Raw genomic sequence first — 20,836 nt, forward strand, 5'->3', positions numbered from 1 at the left:
TAGTGGTTGAGTCTGTCTCAAAGATGACGTCTTGGAGTCCAATATCTCTAGCAAAGGAGACTGCTTCATGCATGGCTTTTGCTTCGGCTTCTAGAGGTCCCAAAGGCAGTGGCATGCGCTTGCTCAGAGCTGCCAGAACAGAGCCCTCGTGATCACGTACTACAACGCCAATACCCACAGATTTGGAGGCAGAGAAGACAGCAGCATCGGTGTTGATCTTGTACCATGGAAAGTCCGGTGGAATCCATCTCATATCTGCAGGTTCTGTATGCTGAGGTTTTCCTAGGTGGGCAAGGTGGTAGCTCTCAAGCATACTTCGGGCTTTGAAGATTATATCTTGGCTGGATTGACGTGTGGTCCCATGGCGTGCTTTGTTTCTTGTATACCACATGCACCATGCAATGGTGACCACTAGCTCAAGCAGTTCTTTGCCGACGTGTTGGATGAAGATGAGATGCCAAATGAAATCCACAAATTCCCTGTAGTGTACGGCTTGAGTGTCTATGGGTAGTGCCGCTATATTCCATGTCTCACGGGCTTTTGTGCAGTCCCAGAATATGTGTCCGCTTGTCTCCTCACTTAGCCCACATGCTTCACATAAAGCCTCATCTAGGATTCCACGATGACAGAGGTTGACTTTAGTGGGTAGTGCGTTGCGGCTAGCCTTCCATGCAAAAGTCTTGATTTTGTTGGGAATGTTGAGGGCCCAAATTGTGCGCCAGAAGTGAGTATGGTCAGGTTCATTGGACGTGGTGCATGGGTTTGCATGGGAAGACAAGGATAAAGCCACTTTATATGCACTATTCACTGTGAATGTACCTCTTGGAGTGTAGGCCCAGATTATGCGGTCCCTAGTGGAATTTCGGCTTCTTGGTATTCCCAAGATGGCATCAACGTCAGCTGGCAAGAAGTGTTGCCGAATAATGTCTGCCTTCCATTCACCCGTATCATCATCAATGAGAGTGCAAACCCGTGCATCCTGAGGAAGTGTACCTGTCGGCGAGGTGACTCGAAAAGTGGAGTGTGTAGGCAGCCACTTGTCTAGCCAAATCTGAACCAAGGAGCCATCTCCCACTTGCCATCTGCTGCCCGCCTTGACCACATCCTGTGCAGCCATGATGCTACGCCAGGCAAAGGAGGGTTTTGAGCCCAACTCTGCATGTAAGAAGTCACTGTTTGGAAAGTAACGAGCTTTGAGGACCCGGTGAACTAAGGAATGGGTGTTTGTTTGAAGTCGCCATCCTTGCTTGGCGAGAAGTGCCAAATTAAAAGCCTTTAAATTTCGAAATCCCAAGCCACCATCAGATTTTGGAACACAGACTTTATCCCATGACAACCAGGCCATTTTATTTCTTCCATTTCGTTGGCCCCACCAAAAGGAGCGCACCATGCTAGTCATCTCATCACAAAGTGTATCTGGGAGTTTGAAAACACTCATTGTATAGGCTGGGATTGCTTGGGCCACTGCTTTTATGAGGATCTCCTTTCCTGCTTGGGAAAGCATCTTTTCTTTCCATCCTGAGAGCTTATTGTCTAGTCTTTCCTTTAGAGCTCGGAAGGTGTTCTTTTTTGATCGACCCACAAGTGAGGGAAGGCCAAGGTAGGTCTCATGCTGTTGTATAACCTCAGCCCCAAAGCGTTGCTTTATCTCTTCTTTCAGGTCTTGTGTGGTGTTTTGACTGAAGAAAAGAGAGGTTTTCTCCCGGTTTATTTTTTGCCCAGATGCGTGCTCATATGTCTCAAGAATTTGTTCCAGGTGGTTACAGTCTTCTCGGGTAGCTTGGCAGAAAATAATACTGTCATCTGCAAAAAAGAGATGTGAAATCCGTGGGCCGAGTGGGCAAGCTGCTACTCCTTTAAGGAAACCAGTTGCTGTGGCCTGTTGGAGAAGAGATGATAGACCTTCTGCACAAAACAAAAAAAGGAAAGGAGAGATGGGGTCCCCTTGCCTCAAACCCCGGGAGGGAATGATGTGGCCACGAGGCTTACCATTTAGTTTGACAGAATATGTAACTGAAGTAACACATTGCATCATAAGATTCACCCATTTTTTATCAAAACCCATCTTATGCATGATATCCCGAAGGCAACCCCATTCCACTCTATCAAAAGCTTTACTCATGTCAAGCTTCAAGGCCATCTCCCCTATTTTACCATTTCTTTTTTGGTTTAAGTAATGCATGGTTTCAAAAGCAACCAAAATATTATCAGTGATAAGGCGGTCAGCCATGAAAGCACTCTGGTGTTCACTGATTATTTTTGGTAGGAACCTCTTAAGTCTATTAGCAATGACTTTTGAGGCTAACCTAGAGATGACATTGCTCAAGCTTATAGGTCTGTATTGTGTTATTTTTGTAGGGTTCTTGACTTTTGGAATAAGGATAATATGAGTCTCATTAAACTTGGGGGGAATGATGCTCAAATTTAAATAGTCAAGTACAGCTTTAGTAACACAATCACCAGACAAAGACCAGAAATGTTGGTAAAATAAAGGAGGCATACCATCGGGGCCCGGTGATTTCTTAGGATGCATCTGTTTCAAAGCTCGGTGGACCTCATCTGCTTGGAAGGGTTGGCACAAGAATCTGTTCATGGAGTCAGTAACAACTGGTCTGATTGCTGCAACAACTGCCGAAGTGTCTGTGGGACCATTGGAGTGAAATATACTAGAGAAATAACCCAGAGTAATTTGCTCCATTGATTGGTCATCAGTCTGCCATATGCCATGATCATCAGTTAAACCCTCAATGAAGTTTTTTTGCTTGCGGTTGGATGCTTTTTGATGGAAAAAAGATGTGTTTCGATCACCATCTGTGATCCACATTTGCTTTGCTCGTTGGTGCCACATGGTATTTTCTGTGTCCAACCAACAATCAAGAGCTTTACGGACCTCCTGAATTCGTTCAAGGTTTTGTTGTGGCCGGTGATCAAGTGCTTGTAACTCTCGTTCCAAACGTGCTATTTGGCGTCCAACATGGCCAAATTCTAGTTTGTTCCACGATGTTAAGCGATCTCGGCAACTGTCAAGGCAGTTTGTGATTGGTGTGCCCTCTGTTTTGTAGAGTCCTTCCAGCCATGCATCTTGGACAATTTCAGCACAGCGAGGGTCCCGTAACCACATTGCTTCAAAACGGAATGGAGCATGGGGTTTAGGTCGTCGACGCCGGATTGAAAGGAGAGTGACCACGAGCATGGAGTGGTCCGAGGCAGACGTAGGCACATGCTGTACGACAGTGTTTTGGAAATGTGACTTCCATGCTATGGTGGCAAGTGCTCGGTCCAAGCGGATGTATGTTTGGCCATTCACAGGATGATTTCGAGACCAAGTAAATGGAGAGCCAGTATAGCCCAGGTCCACGAAACCGCAATGGTGGATCACTTCACGGAACCGGTCCATTTGGCGAGTTGGCCTCAAACTCCCTCCACTCTTTTCTGCCTGGCTAATGATCTCATTATAGTCCCCGAGGCACAACCATGGAAGATTATTTGAGTGCTTTAAAGACTCAAGTAAGGTCCAAGTTTCCTCCCTTCTGCTTGTATCAGGTTGTCCGTAGAAGCCGGTTAGCCTCCATTTCAAACCTGTGTCATTGCAAAAAATATGGGCATCAATAAACCACCGAGAGAAATTTTGGACGTGTACCTGTGTATTGGGTTTCCAAAGAAGAGCCAGTCCACCACTAGAGCCATCACTGGACACCACAAGTCCTTGGTTATAATCCCAGTTCTGTTTCATGCCATTCAGTTGTTCAGTGGTGAGTTTTGTCTCCATTAAGAAGACACAAATGGGAGCTTTTTTCTTCAGTGCTCTCTGAAGAGCGTTAACTGTTCGGAGGTTCCCAAGCCCCCGACAGTTCCAACTTATTATACTCATTGTGTCCGGCGGTGCTGCCTAGCAGCTACCGCCGATCCTAAGTTGTCTGCCTTAAGTTTGCCCAGAGCCTTTGCTTCATCATTCAGGCGTTGCTTTTTTTCCGTGAGAATGGCAATATTTGGGTCAGTGTCTTCACACTTACGTTTTGGGCCAAGCACTTGTTCACTGTTTCCAGTAGTGTCCATTGCATGGGCTGGTGGCCCAAGTCTGCGACATGGTGCAATATTCTTAGCTATTGTAAAAGGTAATAATCTTAATTATTGCACCAGATTAATCAAAAATGGTACATATGCAAAATATTATGTAAAGCATAATTACTTTATACTAAATAGAGAAAAAAAAGTATGCCTCTCTTTATTTCATTTAATATATTGTTTAATTTTTAGTGTAAAAGTGTTTACTAATGTTTAAATTTTATTAAATATATTCAATTTTAGGTTTAACTTGATCTAACTTGTTTATCTTAATTCATGATAAAATAAATGAACAATTTTGGCTCTTTCAAATATAAATGAAATGGATGTGTGTGGGATTAAAGTTAAAAATACAAATACGTAAAATAGTTAGTATGGATTTGAACTTTTTTTTTTTTTTGGTCATAAACCCAACCCATTACCATTTTTAAGTATTAAAGTGGATACTATCGACTTTAATCTTAAATTATCCTCACTTTATGGTTTAAAAAAAATTAAAATAGATACTCAAAATTTGAAGTTAAAAAGAGAGTAAAACAATAATTTTAAATTCCTTCGTATTGGTGTATATTTATATCCAAAAATTTTAACAGCTTTGTTATAGTTACAAAATAAATGTTTTATTACAAGATCTATTATTGCATAAAGCATTCCTTTTATGATGTAAAATTAGCCATCAACATATTTGATGCATGTCTACAAGTTAAATGTATTCAAATCATAGCTAATAGTTACACTTTCATTATCTTGAATAGCTAGCCGTTCATGAGTAATAGTTATTATGCTAAATTGAGAAATAGTTATTTCTTACCCAAAAGTCAATATTATCTCTCTCTCTCTCTCTCTCTCTCCAAGGACCAACTTTCAATGGATTCATCTTATCAACATTGAAATATTCATTTTACTGATTGGGATACTCCTTTTTCAATCGTAATTTTCAGCCAAACATTCGTCACCAACAACATTCATCAAATAGGCGACATTTTGAAACACTCATAAATCAATGACAAAACCTTTTATTTAAGAGACAAATCATTTGTTAAGGACAACAACAATGGCTTCACTAATAGTGCTACAACAAGCAATGTTAATGTGATTGAAGCTTTTGGTAATGACACTAATGACTATTGTAAGTCGAATATGTACGATTTGGGAACCAATAACCCATGGTTCAATAACTATAACGAATGCAGAGGAGTTGCTACCTTCTTCTCCAAAAAAAATTATTTGTTAAATAGCATTCGTAACATGGAACTAGTTATTTCAAAAGATGATTTCCATTTTGACACGATGTCTAGTATAGAGGTGGATGTGGAATTTGTATATTGGAGAGATGAGTTTAGTAATGGTACTCATATACCAAAAAAAAAAAAAAAACTGTTTTGCTAAATAAGTTTACAAACGCTGCTATTTTGATTTTTTTCCCCCCTGAAAATGTATTAGCTAACAAAAACGACATGGAAAAACATACGACGTCGATTTCTTATTTATATCATTTTTTTATTTTTTTTAAATAAATTAACTGAATAGAGTTGTCAAACAACAACCTATTTATGACATTTTCACTTCTTTTTTCCCTTTTTAATATCGGAAATGATTGGCCTAATTGTTTAAAAGCCCTCTATAGTTTTTATATCATAGAAATCATAAGTTTTTGTGTAAATAAAGTTAATAATAAAGACATTTCATAAATTTAATACATAATTGGGTCAAATTCGGATACTTAAAATTAAAAACCGAATTTGAGTGGGTTTAAAAAGGTGAACCAACTGCGCACTCTTGGTGCAGTGGTTACTCCACAAATATAAATACTTGTGGGGTGTGGGGGAGGAAGGGACATGATTCAAGTCTCCATAAGGGAGTTTCACATACATATATACTTAGATTAGAATAAAGTAGAAATTCTATCTTGTATCAAAAAAAAAAAAAAAAAGGTGAACCCAAACTCACACCAAACCCATTTAGAAAATCATGAACCCTTTATATTAGGGTCCGTTTGGTTAGAGAAGTGGGAAAGTAGAAGAATAGAAAAGTAAAATGATAGAAAAGATTTAGTTTTCTCTCGTATGTGTTTGGTTGAGAGGGTAAAAAAGTGGAGGGATGGAAAACTCTTTTGTTTCGTTGAGAAGAAAAGTGAGAGAATAAAAGATAAAGTTTGTATAAAGTTACCATTATATCCAATTTAGGTAAAACAGAAATAATACCTTATATTTTTATTAAAAAAATATGTATGAATGATTTTTTCATTAAAAATAAAATAAAAAGAGGATAAGAAGTTCAAGAACCCAAAACCTAAAAAAAAAAAAAAACCAAAACAATTGAAAAGAGAAAGGGTGTTTTACGAACACAAAAGAAAAGTACTAAAAAAAAGAAGGAAAAAAATGAAGAAAAGGCAAGGAGTCAAGGACTTGACTCAAGTCACAAGCACGCAAGTGCCCATAATAAAATAAAAAAGGGAAGAAAAAAAAAACTTACATATAATACATCAACTTGTAGGGGGTAAAACAGGGGAGAAAATGATGTTTTCCCTTATCTAGTTCAGGAAAGAAAACATAAATGATGGAAAATACTGGAGAAAAAAATCCACTCGGGCCCACAAATTTTTATTCTCCCAAATTTGAGAGGAAAATTGGGAAGAAAAGAGAGAAAATTGGAGTTTAGCACTTGAATTACATATTTATCCCTCCCAATTAATGCCTTATATGTAAGTTTTTTCCCCTTTTTTATTTTATTATTTTATTATGGGAACTTGCATGCTTGTGACTTGTGAGTCAGGTCCTTGACTCCTAGTCTTTTCTTCCTTTTTTTTATTTCTTTTCTTTTGTGTTCGTAAAACACACTTTCTTTTTTCAATTGTTTTGGTATTTTTTTTGTTTTTTTGAAAAAAAAAGGTTTTGGATTCTTGAACTTCTTATCCTCTTTTTTATTTTATTTTTTTAATGAAGAAGTCATTCATACATATTTTTTTAATAAAAATATAATATATTATTTTTTATTTACCTAAATTGGATATAATGGTAACTTTATACAAACTTTATTTTCTATCTTCTCAACCAAACAAAAGAGTTTTTCATCCCTCCACTTTTCTGCCCTCCCAACCAAACACATATGAAAGAAAACTAAATCTTTTCTATCCTTTTACTTTTCTATCATCTCTTCATTTTCTATCCTCTCACTTTTTCACTCTCCCAACCAAATGGACTCTTAGAGTCGAATTGGGTTGGAAACCATCAACCTCAACTTATTGCCATTCCTAGTAGATACAAAATAGGAACACTCAATTATAATATTATAGGTGATGATATATTGGTTTCTCTAATTTTTTACAATGAATTTTTAATTTCACAATTTAAATGTGTATGATGTCATTTTTTCAATTAGTTAATAACAATTATCATCCCTTATTTAGTAAAATGGCATTTTAAATGAGTAACACCATAGGCTCTTTTAGATTTGTTGAAATTACATTTTAACTGTAACATTGTCTATTTCAATTTCATCAAAATAAGAAGGAAAAAAGAATATGACTAGTAAAAAATAAAAGAAGAAGAAGAAGAAGAAGAAGACCATAATTAATCCCTGGGGTAGCCTGGTAGGGGAGGAGGACCCTGAAGTCTATTTGGATATTGAGTATGACATCTGGTTAGGCTTTGGGTTTGAAATTGGACAGTTAGATTCCAAAACTTTGGATCTTTATGATAAGCTTGAAATTGGCTTGTTACTATCACAGACACCACTTTTTTTTGCGTGCTAAATAATCATCCACTAAAATATACTATTGGTTCATGGAGTTTACTTAGTGAGTGTAATTGATCCATCAAGTTTTAAGTGAGCGTTATAAATTATTCAAGTTTTTAAAAATGGCATTATTAGTCATCATATTAAGCGTTGTTAGTGTCATTGCTTACATGACTAACAAAGTAGTGGTGTGACATTTTTTTAAATGATGTGACATTTTTTCTCATAAAAAAATTATAAAAGTTATTTGACTTGTCAGAAACCCATAATTACCAAATATTTAACCTAATTCCTAACTAATAATACATAATCAAAGCTATAGGCTTGTGAAGTTGTGAGAGTATTAATTTGCTACATTTTCTCATTCGTTTCAGTTTGAGGATTTCAGATTTGATTTGGTATTACTTGCTAGGAACCAGGTCAAGTATTTGATATTCATGGGTTTCTAATGGGTCAAATAAATTTTATAATTTTTTTAATAACAAATGTCACATCATTTTTAAAAAATACCACGTTATTACTCCATTAGCCATGTAAGCAATGAAACCAACAACAATTAACAAAATGACTAACAACTCACTTGAGGGATTAACAGCGTTTATTTGAAACTCTAGGGACTAAATGCGCTCACTAAGTGAATTTCAGAGACCAATAGTATATTTTGGCCATAATCCTTTTATTAGCAATTGAAGAAGAATTATCTAGAACTGCAAATGAACCAAGTTATTTATAAACATCTCGAACTCCACCTATGAACAAACTTATTTATGTTCATTAGTTTATCGAACAAGCCAAGGTTAAACTCAAGCTCAAGCTCAAGTTTAGGCTTTATTATTAACAAGTTAAGTTCAAACATAATAATGTGTTCGTGAATAAACTCGTGACAAGATATTCAATTTAACTATACAAAACATTGTATTTTTATACGTATACATGTCTACAAATATACATACATAGACTTGAAATTTAATTGTATAATTTTATAAATAGGTTCAAAAGAATTACATTCCACAAAATCCCAACTTGATCCAAGTATTAAATAAAAAAATATACTACGTCTACAATATTTTTCACAATACTTTCACAACAAATTATATGTGGTAAATTGTTATTGGTTCTAATTTGAATCTGCAACTTAAATTACCTTTTTTTCCCACCCATAACAACTAATAACAACTAACCATTTAGAATTTGTTGTAACAATATTATAGACATAACATTTCTCTACCATCAAAATCCCCACACATCAACTCGTTAGGTTTGTTAAGTTGGATGCACGCCGCGTAGCATCACTATAACTACTTTTGGTCAGTAGCGTCACTATAACTACTTTTGGTCAATTACTCGAGTTTTGCTTCTTCTTTTTTTTTCTTTTTTTTTTTAATTATTGAGTGAAGATTTTTTTAATAATAATTTATTTATTTATTTTTAATATATAAGTATTATCTGCAACTAGAATATAATGAAGGCCATTGTATTGTATCAGACTATTACTAAGTCGATGCCACAGTCTTCTTTTTTTTTGGGGGGGTGGGGTGGAACAAATCCTCAAGTTTGCATAAACAACGAGTAGTTTTGGTTTTTGAAAGCACCTTTCAAGAATACTTTCTTTTTTATCCAAACGCTTGCAAATAACCATGTCCAATCCATACCAGCCCGCGATTTAGAAGTAACATCATCTTCTTCTTCTTCTTCTTCTTGATGGAAAAGATTTAAAAGATAGGATGTATTGAATACAGCTTATTTGCTGAAAATTAAAAACTTATTACTAAAAATACTGTCGCAAAATAATTTATATATATATGAATAGTGCTGTAGGACCCAAATTTATATTAAAATCTGTGTTTGAATGATTTTTGTGGATCCGTAAATAGTACCGTAAAACCCACATTTTTTCGGAAAAATGCACAAACGCAGACACAGAACACTTCCCAAACAGACACATAATATCAGAACCTGACAAGGCTTTAGCAATAATATTGAGCAATAGCTGCAATACTTTCTTCCAACCGGTTTTTGAATGCCACAGTTAAGTGACGACTTTGAACAAGCCGCATATATTGGATGCCACGCCATTTTGCTTGAGCCTCCTTCCGCCAAATAGATATATGCTAGAAGGGAGATATATATATATATATATATAAAGAGGATACATTAGCAGTTTGTTTGTTGCATTAAGAAGTTAAGAATTAATTCCACTTTTCATATTTGAAGAGCTTCACGTTGATATGTAATGAATATGGATAATTATTGACTGAACCATAAAATGAACTACTTTAGTTTAAATCATATTTGTGGTTTCTAATTAGCTCAATTAGTAAAGTCTCTGATGATTGAATAAGAAATTTGAGATTCAATTCTCGCTTATACCAAAAACCAACTAGTATCTTGGTCTAATAATAAAGAGTTATCATTAAAAGTAGACGCTATAGGTTGAAATTCTCAAAAAAAAAAAAAAAAAATCACATTTTTGATGTCTCTAGTGGGTGATCTATGGGGGAAAAAAAAAGCCATAGAAGAATATTTAAACTTGATTTTCTGAACATATGCGACTATATCAAAATCCAAGTTATATATGGTACAAGAGACATAAATGGATGATAGGACCATGTTTGATGTACTAAATAGCAATATAGATATCTCATTAGAGCTAAATGGGGACGGCAAGCTCAGTGCAAGTGCTAACAAAATGCGACGCTTTGCCCTTTTAAGGACCTAGCGAGGCGCTTCACCACCAACCTTTCAACCAATTCCAGTTTCTTGTCAACAAGTACTCCAAACTACCAGGTCTGTGAGCACACTTGGTAGACAACAGCATACCTGCATGGAATGACATGTTAATAAACTGATTATTATGACAGAAGCCAAGCATCCAAATAATATCATAATCTAGCAGCAATGAATAGTAGTTTCGTAAGATATATCTATTCATAACTTGAGTTTTGTGCAAGAGGGAAATGATGCCAAAAAAAAAGAAAAGAAAAGGAACTCACAAGAAAACCATGAAAATTTGACGCAACAAACTGTCTATATGTGGTGAGGCGTAACTGCTCTACAAGTGAAATTCCACTTCCAATTACACTGCTGAACCCCTTTTTAATGGAGAAAAGGATATGTAGACACAGTTATCTATTACATTAGCAGCCAATCTTCGGATCCTTCAAAAGGCTAGCAAACAACTGCAAAAGGAAACTTATTGTTAACAATCTTAAGAATTCAAGAACAGAAATGACTGCAGCCACCAGATGCTTCAATCATAACATGAAACATATACCAAACTTCCATCTTATCATAATCCCCAACTATTATAATTTCCAAAAGCTATATATTTTGTCTTAGAAAGATCAAGGTAATGTATGTTATTTTATTTGGTACTTCTTTTTATTTTGAGAAATCATCTAAAAAGATCAATTCACTGGAAACACCCAAATTATCCACAATTATTTAGGTTCTCAACTGGCATGCACCAATAATATCTTAGAACATTTTCAGGCAGGGAAATGGGAGTGCATGAACATTTTCATAACTTGGTATCAAATACTTCAATATAATAAATCAAAATTTGAAAATCCTCTGATAACTTGTTTTTCTCTGTACCTTGTAATAGTTTTTTTTGTCATTAATCCAATGAACAGTATAGGGTCATTTTGAATTTCCATCACTACTTTTCAAGACCCATGCGGAGCCTTTGGAGACACAAATATCACTCATAACCTGCACAAAGACCATTATTATTATTGGGATGAGCTGTAATTGACATAGCAATATGTGTGCATAAAAATTTAAAGAAGAAAACTTTAGTTAAGAACATAAATAACGAGTAAAAGAGGAGTGCAGAAATCTGGGAAGGTGGTTGACGTTGTGAATCTGCAGATGGAAATTATCCTAGGATTCTCTGTGTTAATATTCGAGACAAGCAATGGAAGAAATTTCACCCAGAAGTACAAAAATAGTTATATAGTGTTACTGAATATTAAGATGATGAATCTACCTAAACCACTCATTTCATGTAAGCTGAATTTAAACTATCATCAACAGGGTCTAAATAGTAGTTCTAGTAAGTACCTCTGTAGCATGTTCAAGTGGCAGAATGCAGAAAATCAATCATAAAGTATTTTATGCCTGGGTGATAGAATAACCCCACGAATTTGGGCTAAAGGAATAAGAATGAGAGTAGATTCTGATGATTGTCATATGGGATAAATTTACATGGACAAAAAACACTAGAAGTGGAAATGAGATGAAGAGGATACAATCTTTAAAACCCCATTTGACACTGACAATGAGATTTGGGATAATAACATTCATACCTATCTAAAACAAAACAAAAAATTCATCAATTGCAGCAATAATCTCTGAAATTATCAGATTTTAAAGATCTTTTATAGAAATTTCATTGAAAATAGACAACTTCATGTGTAAAAGACACGAAGTAGCCTAAAGAATTACAAAATGAAGAATTATCTACATATGTAATGACCCTATGAAAGATTGAACATAATTACTATCCGTAAGACCCAAAACAAAAAACCATAAGAACTAGTGAATGTTGCTAGCAATTGAGTTGTCATGCATTCCACATCTTCAAAATCACATCAATTTCACTCCCTGCATATAGTCTACAAACAAACATAAGGAACAAGGTTCCAGATATCTAAAGAATGATTAGCTACCCCATTTTGCAACCCACATAATAGATCAAAGACCTTATCTAGTAATACCCACTGAATCCCAAACGACCTAAATACAGAACTCCACAACTCAAAAGCCACACCAAAAAGAAGGAAACTCTTAGAGGAGCCTTAACCCTCCATATGGCTTTCCAAGGGAATAATAGAAGGGATGGGCCCCATAATGTCTCATGCATAGTGAATTCTCCACTTCTTTTTAGCTTCCATCTCATCCTATCTCCCCCCTCCCTAGTGGGAACATGAGATTCTAACAGTTGGAAGAATGAACCCACCCCCTCTATCTCCCAACCATTAAAATTTCTCAAGAACCCCATACCCCAACTCCTCCTCCACCCCTCATCCAATCTCTCCAACAATGACTCCACAGAAGCAACTCTGTCCATGGCAGTTTCAAACAGTACAAGATACATCATCTTCAAAGGCTGATCTCCACACCAACAACTAAAAAAGAACCAGTACAGGTACTGGAATGGTACAATACGGGATATGGCAATACAACAATTCTAGAAAAACTAGGATACAATACGGCAAGGATAAATGTATTAATTAACTATTAAAGATATTTTTATTTATATATTGTTAAGCATATATTAATTTAAGAGCAATAATGGATAATAAAGTGAATCTATGGCCTTTAAATGACGTTTAGAATACAAATCAAGATAAAAAATAGTAAATACAAGATAACTAGATAAGTGTTCAAAATTGAAATCAATATATAGAAAACATAAATCAAAATCTTCACAAGTTTGGTCTATCTCTCACTATCAGGAGGTTGGGTTATGATCGTATCATGGGCGTATCCCAGACATATCGGCACTTTATCCTAGAGGTATGCGGTACGGATATTGTATCAGATATAGGTACATGAGCAAAACTGGGGTATCCGTGCTTCCGAGACCAAATCAACAGTCATGCCAAAATTGGATTTGGCTACCAGTGCACACATCAAACCGAATGCACTCTAAAGAATGATCTCCGCTCATTCTAATACTCTTCCACTACCTACAACCATGAGTGTCTCAAACAAGTTTCGAACACCATGCACCCCACTCCTCCCCATACTTCATAGTAATTACCCATCTCCACAATCAGTTTTCCTCAAACCCAAACCACCATTACCACTTATCCAACAAATGCTGTTTGAGAGTAGTAAGTTTCCGAATCCCCAACCTTCTGCTAGCCAAAGGAGTACACACCTTCTCCCATCCAACCAAACAATGTTTGAACTCCTCTCCTAAACCACCATAGGATGTTATCAAAGGAAACTTATAAACAATTTTTTTGTAATTGTCATGCTTTAATGTTTCACCATTTACAGGATTATTCCAGGGCACAGATAAAGGTTGCAACAAGTAAATATCATTAAACCTGTAATTTTAGATCTTTTATCAACTTCGATTCCAAAATATGAGCAAGGCATTGCTAGAGGCAACATGCAATGTTGGTGCCTAGATGCAATGAAAAGTAATTAAAGGCTCTGTACCATAAACAACTACAAGTAAAGAATTCATTAAAAATAGTAGGCAGCCAGGTACATAATAACTTTTACGGGTACAGAAATGGAATTGGAAGCATATGATAATGATGATGAAGTATGGCTTTCTAAGTCTACATGCTTCAAGGCATACAATACTAAGAATGGGAAGCTATACTTGATAAATTTATACAGAAAAAAAGAGATAAAACTTCAAATTCTTAATAGCTGAGCAACAAACACATGTTTCATATCATATTTTTCTGATAAGTAAAAAATATATAAATGTTTCGTATCATTAAAAAGAAAAAGAAAGAGAAGTTATATACTTGTATCTAATGGATTTAATGAGAAATGAGGAACAGATGAAACATTCTATTCTCCATAGCATCATAGATGCTTCATAATATAATCTCAATTCTTAGCAGCATATGATGTTATACTAACAAATAATTCTTCTGTGAAAGCAGAAGAAGCAACATCTAAGAGTACCAAAGTTATACCAGAAGAGATCCAATGCATGCATTGACAAATTAAAGATAATGTTTTGTAGGGTATAGATCTGAAAGGAAGATAAATTCCTAATATTCAAGAAAATCCCTCTGCTTCTTCTCAATATGCCTAGCAATGCTAGATAGAATAGGGAATAGAGAGAGAGAATAATTTGGCAAACTAGAGCGAGTACTCTTAATTAGGGTGTGCCTTCCCCCTTTAGACAAATAAATTTTCTACCAACCTACAAGCCTCTTCTCCAATTTTTTTCCAATACAGGGCTCCAAATATATGTGGGTGCGTGTGCGTTCAATGTACTCAATAAATAGATACAATTGATTTATTAAAATATTAAGCTTTTTGAGTGTTAAAAATATGTAGGTTGCACAAGCAAACAACTACAAACAACCTTGGCTTTCATACCATGTTAAAGACAAGAATGAAATAATATAGAGAAGCGGAAGCAAAAAAGAGAGAATAACACAAGGAATTATGTGGTTTAGCTTGATGGCTTACATCCACAAGAGAAAGCCCTAACAGCTATATCTTTACTATATAATAAAGTCAACTATTACAGTGAACCCTTAATAGCGTATATATAGAGACTAGAAGCTAGGGTTAGCCCTATATGGGCATACAACATATTCAGGCCTCTTGGGCCATTATATCAATATCTTTAACATTGAGTATTAAAGAATGTTGACCTTCATGTGTTTTTTTCTCCCACTCTCTTCCCTATTTTCTTCTTCTCTTTCGTGTGGTACCATTCATGGGAACTATTCATAGTCCCCAAACACCATAAATTCTCTATTTTCTTTCTTCCCTACAATCCAAAATCAAGACATTTATTTTATCTATCAAAACCCTAAATACTTTCTTCTACCAAATAACTGATGAAATCACCTTGTGTGCCAAAATTTTCCAAATCTTTGGGTCATTACTCATTACACACCTTGAAGATCACTTTTGTTAAATTTGGAAGTGTAATACTCTTTAAGGATCAAAATCCTCTTATGTTCATGACAAGAAGCATGATTTTTATTGGTGAACTCTCAACCATACAATGTTATATCAGTAAAGTGATCATACAAATATAAATAAGTCCCCATCATGTAGGCAAACGAATCCTGTTGTGGTATAGCAAGATGGCCATTCATTAAATCACATATAGCCAAAATGCTGCAAACATGATTCATATGTTGTACACATGATCATGAGAGGATCCAGATCCATCCTATCAAAGAACTATTCTCTAGAATTTTGTGATACCAACTACTTATAAAGACAACAAATTCCTTTTCTTCTTTACGTTGTTATTATTACTACCACAACTACTACACTCTTTATTTTGTAATAGATGATCTAGTTTGAAATAGCATGATTATTATTAAAAACTTAAAAATGTATTGGTTTTACTGAAAATTCCCTTTAATTAATATTATAAGTGGCATGATTTTTAATAAGAATTTTTTTTTTTCTTTTTTTGAAAAAAAAAGGTGAGTGTAGAAAAGGAAATCAGAGAAGTAACAACTTGCACTTTCTTTTGGAAAAAAAACATGACAATTAAATTGGGACAAAGGGATCATTGTTTATTTTTATGTGGAAGAAGATCAAAAGCAAAAATGAATGACCTTAGTATATTCAATATTAGTGATATCCCTCTTAAGAGCCATCTTGGCAGCTTCAGAGACCTCAGCCCTTCTAAGCTTCACATCAGGTCCTCCTCCACGTAGAAGGTTAATTACAACTTTCCTGCAAGAGAAACACATAATTGAGAAGAAGGAAAATTTCAAATAACCTCAATGCACCACATTTCATACGAACATACTATAAGGCTCCCTTAGAGGAGCATGAAATAATACCACAAACTTTTTTTCAAATTAATAAGGCACCATTAGAGGAGCATCAACACCATTGCTTTCAGTTTCACAAACATTTCAATCATGTCCCTAAGGTTCCCATTCAAACAATCAAATCCTTAAATTTTATTAAGCAAGTAATTATTATCAATTTGACAGACCTTAGTGGCTTAGTGCTATGTGGCATAATTTGACTACGTTTCAAATTCTCAGCCATGTGGGCCCATCAACAATGGCCAGGATATGAGATGGAGATGGAGAGGTTGACCACATGATTTGCACATGCAACCATTCTTTAATATGATATTTGGGAAAATTTGGAGAAAGGCAAACCATTATCATAAATAAAAAATAAAAAAAGATAAATAGATATCTTATCTTTACTATTAATCTGACAACCCAAATTGACATCTATAAACTACCTCAAACCACCCAAAAATATGTTTTGCAACAGGTGCACAACCCATAGTCAACTCAAAGCTCAGAGTCACAAGAAACAAACCCTGACCACCACTACAGCCTTCATCTCACACCATGGCAACCTTGAGGCCATCATGAAACTACTGATAAGTGATAACACACCACTGCACCAACTTGAAACTAATCAGCTTTCTGCCCTCCATCATACATAGCTAACCAACCCTTTCAACTATCAGTTAGTTTCAACTAGACAATTTCATTAGTGATGCTGTGATGGAATTGGTCGATAGCTGCTTAAATCATTTGAATACCTAAAATTACATTTAGAAACACATTTACTTGTTTGCCCCTTTTGTATTTGTTCTTTTTATTTCTCATAATATCTTTTTTACTTGACCCAAGAAAAAAAAATAAAGAATTAGAAAGGCAGTTGCCTATAAAAAGCATATAGAAATGTCCCCTTTCGATTTGGAAAACCAACAATGGCCGAGTCCATTGGCCCATTGACTTGAACATCTGGACTGCCAATGAAGTATTCATCTCTCTCACATGCATGCCATGTTATATTTTTATCAACCAATATGAGAAAGAATACAAGTATACAACACATCATCAAGGCCCATCAAATAGCTGTTATATTGGTGCGTTAAAATTCAAGAACTTGATTGTTCAAATTAAAACTTCATTTAGACATTAAAATTGGGCAGTCAAGGACTTAACTAAATTTCTTTTTAAGTTATAGTTTAGATGAAAGGAAACTCAATTCTTTGAATTTAAAATAACCTCAATGGATCATATTCTGGGTGTTCTGCAGATGACTTTAAGACATAACGACCATGAATCTCTGTTGCAACTTGGTTTATGAATTCCTTCAACTCTTCTGGAGCATCAACGCCAGATGCAGCATCAACTACCCTTCTAGCATCTGCCTTTGGAAGTGTAGATTGGGAAAGTGCCAAATCACGCAGACCTTGGCATATCTGTTGAAAGCTGCCAGGCAATTAACAATATCATTCTACAATCCATTATTGCAGCAAGTTTCAAGAAAAAAAATTGACATTCTTTAATCAATGATTAGGAGGTTAAAAAATTGCATAACATGCAGAATGCTTACCTTTTGTTTTATTAGTAATAAGTTTGTTTAGAAAATGCTAGAATGCACCAACTACACAGGAATTATACTAGATGTACATCGCAGCTAAGCTCTCTAAAAGTAGGATTATCAATAAACTCTAATAAGTTTGAGAAGGAGAAACTTGCTGATGCCAACACCCATTCGAACAAAGTTCTTAGAAAGTGTAGTTTTAGATATATATTTTTCCTCTCACACCCTTCAAAGTTTCTTGCATTCCTTTCCATCCAGATGCATTACATCATGCAATCATGGGTGGCATTCCATATCTCACTGATCCAATGTCTCCCGCTATTGCCTTGCCAGCAAGCTAGTAAGTTGACAACTCTTCCAAGTATCACCAACTGAACCCCAAAAAGAGCAAAAACATATCCCACAACTCCCTTGCAATGAGACAATGCAACAACAAGTAATCCACTATCCGCCCATCCCCCTTGCACATACAACACTAGCTCATCAAAACAACATTTCACTTCCTTAGGTTATCCACTGTAAGGATTTTCCCCAAAGAACCAACCCAGATAAATAATGCCACTTTTTTAGGACTTTAGGCTTCCAAATGCTTTTCCATGGGAAATTCTCAACTCTAGTTGCAGAATGATATAAATATGAATGGAAGAAAATGCTACATGGGTAACATTGAATGATAACATGACCTAAAACATGATAAATAATAATAACCAAGTGGGAAAAAAAATCCGAAGGACTCCAACCTTCGTGAGTTTACCAGTCTCAAAAGCGGAATTTACATTCTGTTTTGAAACTACTAAAATATATTTTTTGATAAGTAATCATTCTATCGATGAAGGGGAACTAGATCATGTACACAGGAAGCATGCATGAGGTAGCCTAAAGAAATAAAGATAATGGAAACTACAAATGAAAAGAGAGAGAATCAAAGAAATCTACAATAGAATGAATATACCACCAGCACCAAATTACCTACAAGAAGAACACTTAAAATGCCACTACAATAGACCTAACACCAAAACTGCCACAATATCCTTCCTGTCCTAGTAAAACCCAACAGACATAAAATTCAAGAAAACAGTTCTAACACTAAACAGAATTTTCAAAAATTGTAAAGCATTAAAACCATTGGTTATCTTTTATTTTTCCACCCTAAAATATTTGTAAGAGGACCTTCAGAGCCATATGAGTGTCTTGCCTTAAATAAAATCACACGTGATCCTTAGAGAAACAAAATAATTATAACCTACTTTACTTGCCAAAACTGATACGCTCTTCTAAGCTACTTTACTTGCCAACACTGATACGCTCTTCTGGCTGTGTCAAACAATTAATTGAATCCAGATAGATGCAAGCAAAAAGCAGTCTTTATACTGTAAAAAATCCATGATAGTTGTCTGGTATGTGTATATAATGAACTTAATCTTGGTGTTGAAAATCAATATAGAGGTAATTAAAAATGACAACCAAGGCTTTTTCTTTTTTACCCACGGACAATCAAGGGTTTATACTACAGTAAAATGTGAAAAAAAATATAAGGTCCAAAACCCTACCTGCAAACCTTGTGAGTTTGAAAAACTTTTGGGAGGACCTTTGGGAGAGCTACTCGGGCTTCTTCTGACATAGTCTTCCTCCCACTGGATACTACACTTGCATTTTTGGCCAAATCTTCATCAGAGTTCACAGTTTTTCGAGGCAGACGAGTCATGATAGGCTTTGAGACAGCATTATTTTCCTGAGCCCTATCTTTTTTTATTCCAATAGCATTATAAACATCTTTCTCCATTTGGGCCCAAAAATCATTTTGGGCCTTAAGAATTTCTGGGGAGGGTTTTATAGATGCATCATCACTAGGCCTTTTGAATTTCCAATCATTAGATTTAAAGGAAGATCTATTGACAGCGAAAGCTTCCAGGAAGGGTTGAAGTTTTTTTATAAATCTCAATGGGAAATCTGATTCTGAAATTGTTAATTTTTCCCTAAATAACAGAAGGGTGTAATTCCTAAAAATGTATGATTCACTGCCCTCTTGGTTTAGCAATATACTTTTTGGAGTCCAAACTCCATGGATTAGTAGAGCATGCTCCTGAAGGACTAGCAAAAATTCTTCATTGGAGTAATCTGGAGCAAAGTGTTTCAGAAATTTGAATCGTTGAACTGGAGGCCCCTATTAAGAAAAGCAGCTAAATTAATAATACAGAAAATCAAGAAATTTTTTTTTTTGAAAAACGGGTTTGAAAGCACAGTCAAGATTCTTTATATAGAATGTGTGGATAAAAAAAAAGGTTAAAAATTTCATTTGAAAGTATCACTGATGAAATAAGAAAATGATCTGAAGTTTAGATTAATGACTACATAAAAAATGTACCCTGTGCTGTGTGAACCTAGGATGCAGAATTTGCTCACGTAGGTGGCAAATTGCTCTGGAATGTGCACAGCATTCACACGGAATGCAGTCCAATTCATGAATTTCGACCAACTTTAACAGCAAATTTGATTACTTAGTCATCTTACATTTAAAAAGCAATAAAAAGATTCTACAATGCGGTATCAGGGTTGGAATACAAACTAATGGACTAGAGAATTGGACTTATTGCCATTGAGCTACTTTATTTCTTTTGATAAGTTAGATACATAGATTTATTTATTTCATTCTATTGTAAAAAAATAAAGTGAAAAACTACTTATAATATAAACATATAGATGCTTTCCATGCTCTCAACCCTAAGATAATTTCAAAACCATTACTCTCTTGCACTTCCTCTTGCTTTACATATTCGTATCCCAGGAATGAACTATATATTGTGAACCAAACGTCAGTAAGAAAAGCAAAAATCCTTACATCACAGACAAGGCAATTATTTATAAAGGGACCAAGAACATCATACTTGATTTGATAGCATTAGTTATTCCGGTCAAGATCATAAAAGCTTAAATCTGGCTGACTGTATCTATTGCACGGTTAAATTTGGTCTTATATAGCAGATGACAT

The 20,836-nt window shown here is 35.2% G+C and overlaps 1 protein-coding gene across 1 annotated transcript in view; it reads right to left on the reverse strand.

Annotated features, from left to right (window-relative positions):
- Positions 1-10,316: 10,316 nt before the first annotated feature.
- Positions 10,317-20,836, reverse strand: part of LOC126732570 (uncharacterized) — a 30,965-nt gene continuing 20,445 nt past the window's right edge. Inside the window, exons 10-15 of the mRNA XM_050435504.1 lie at positions 19,398-20,011; positions 17,526-17,732; positions 16,095-16,215; positions 11,401-11,517; positions 10,797-10,982; positions 10,317-10,623 (exon numbers count right to left, since the gene is read on the reverse strand). Coding sequence (XP_050291461.1) covers positions 11,446-11,517; positions 16,095-16,215; positions 17,526-17,732; positions 19,398-20,011 — 1,014 coding nt within the window. The 3' untranslated portion in view covers positions 10,317-10,623; positions 10,797-10,982; positions 11,401-11,445. The remainder of the gene's footprint in view (positions 10,624-10,796; positions 10,983-11,400; positions 11,518-16,094; positions 16,216-17,525; positions 17,733-19,397; positions 20,012-20,836) is intronic.

This window comes from Quercus robur, chromosome 6 (genome assembly GCF_932294415.1).
Source record: "Quercus robur chromosome 6, dhQueRobu3.1, whole genome shotgun sequence".
NCBI classification, from domain to species: Eukaryota; Viridiplantae; Streptophyta; class Magnoliopsida; order Fagales; family Fagaceae; genus Quercus; species Quercus robur.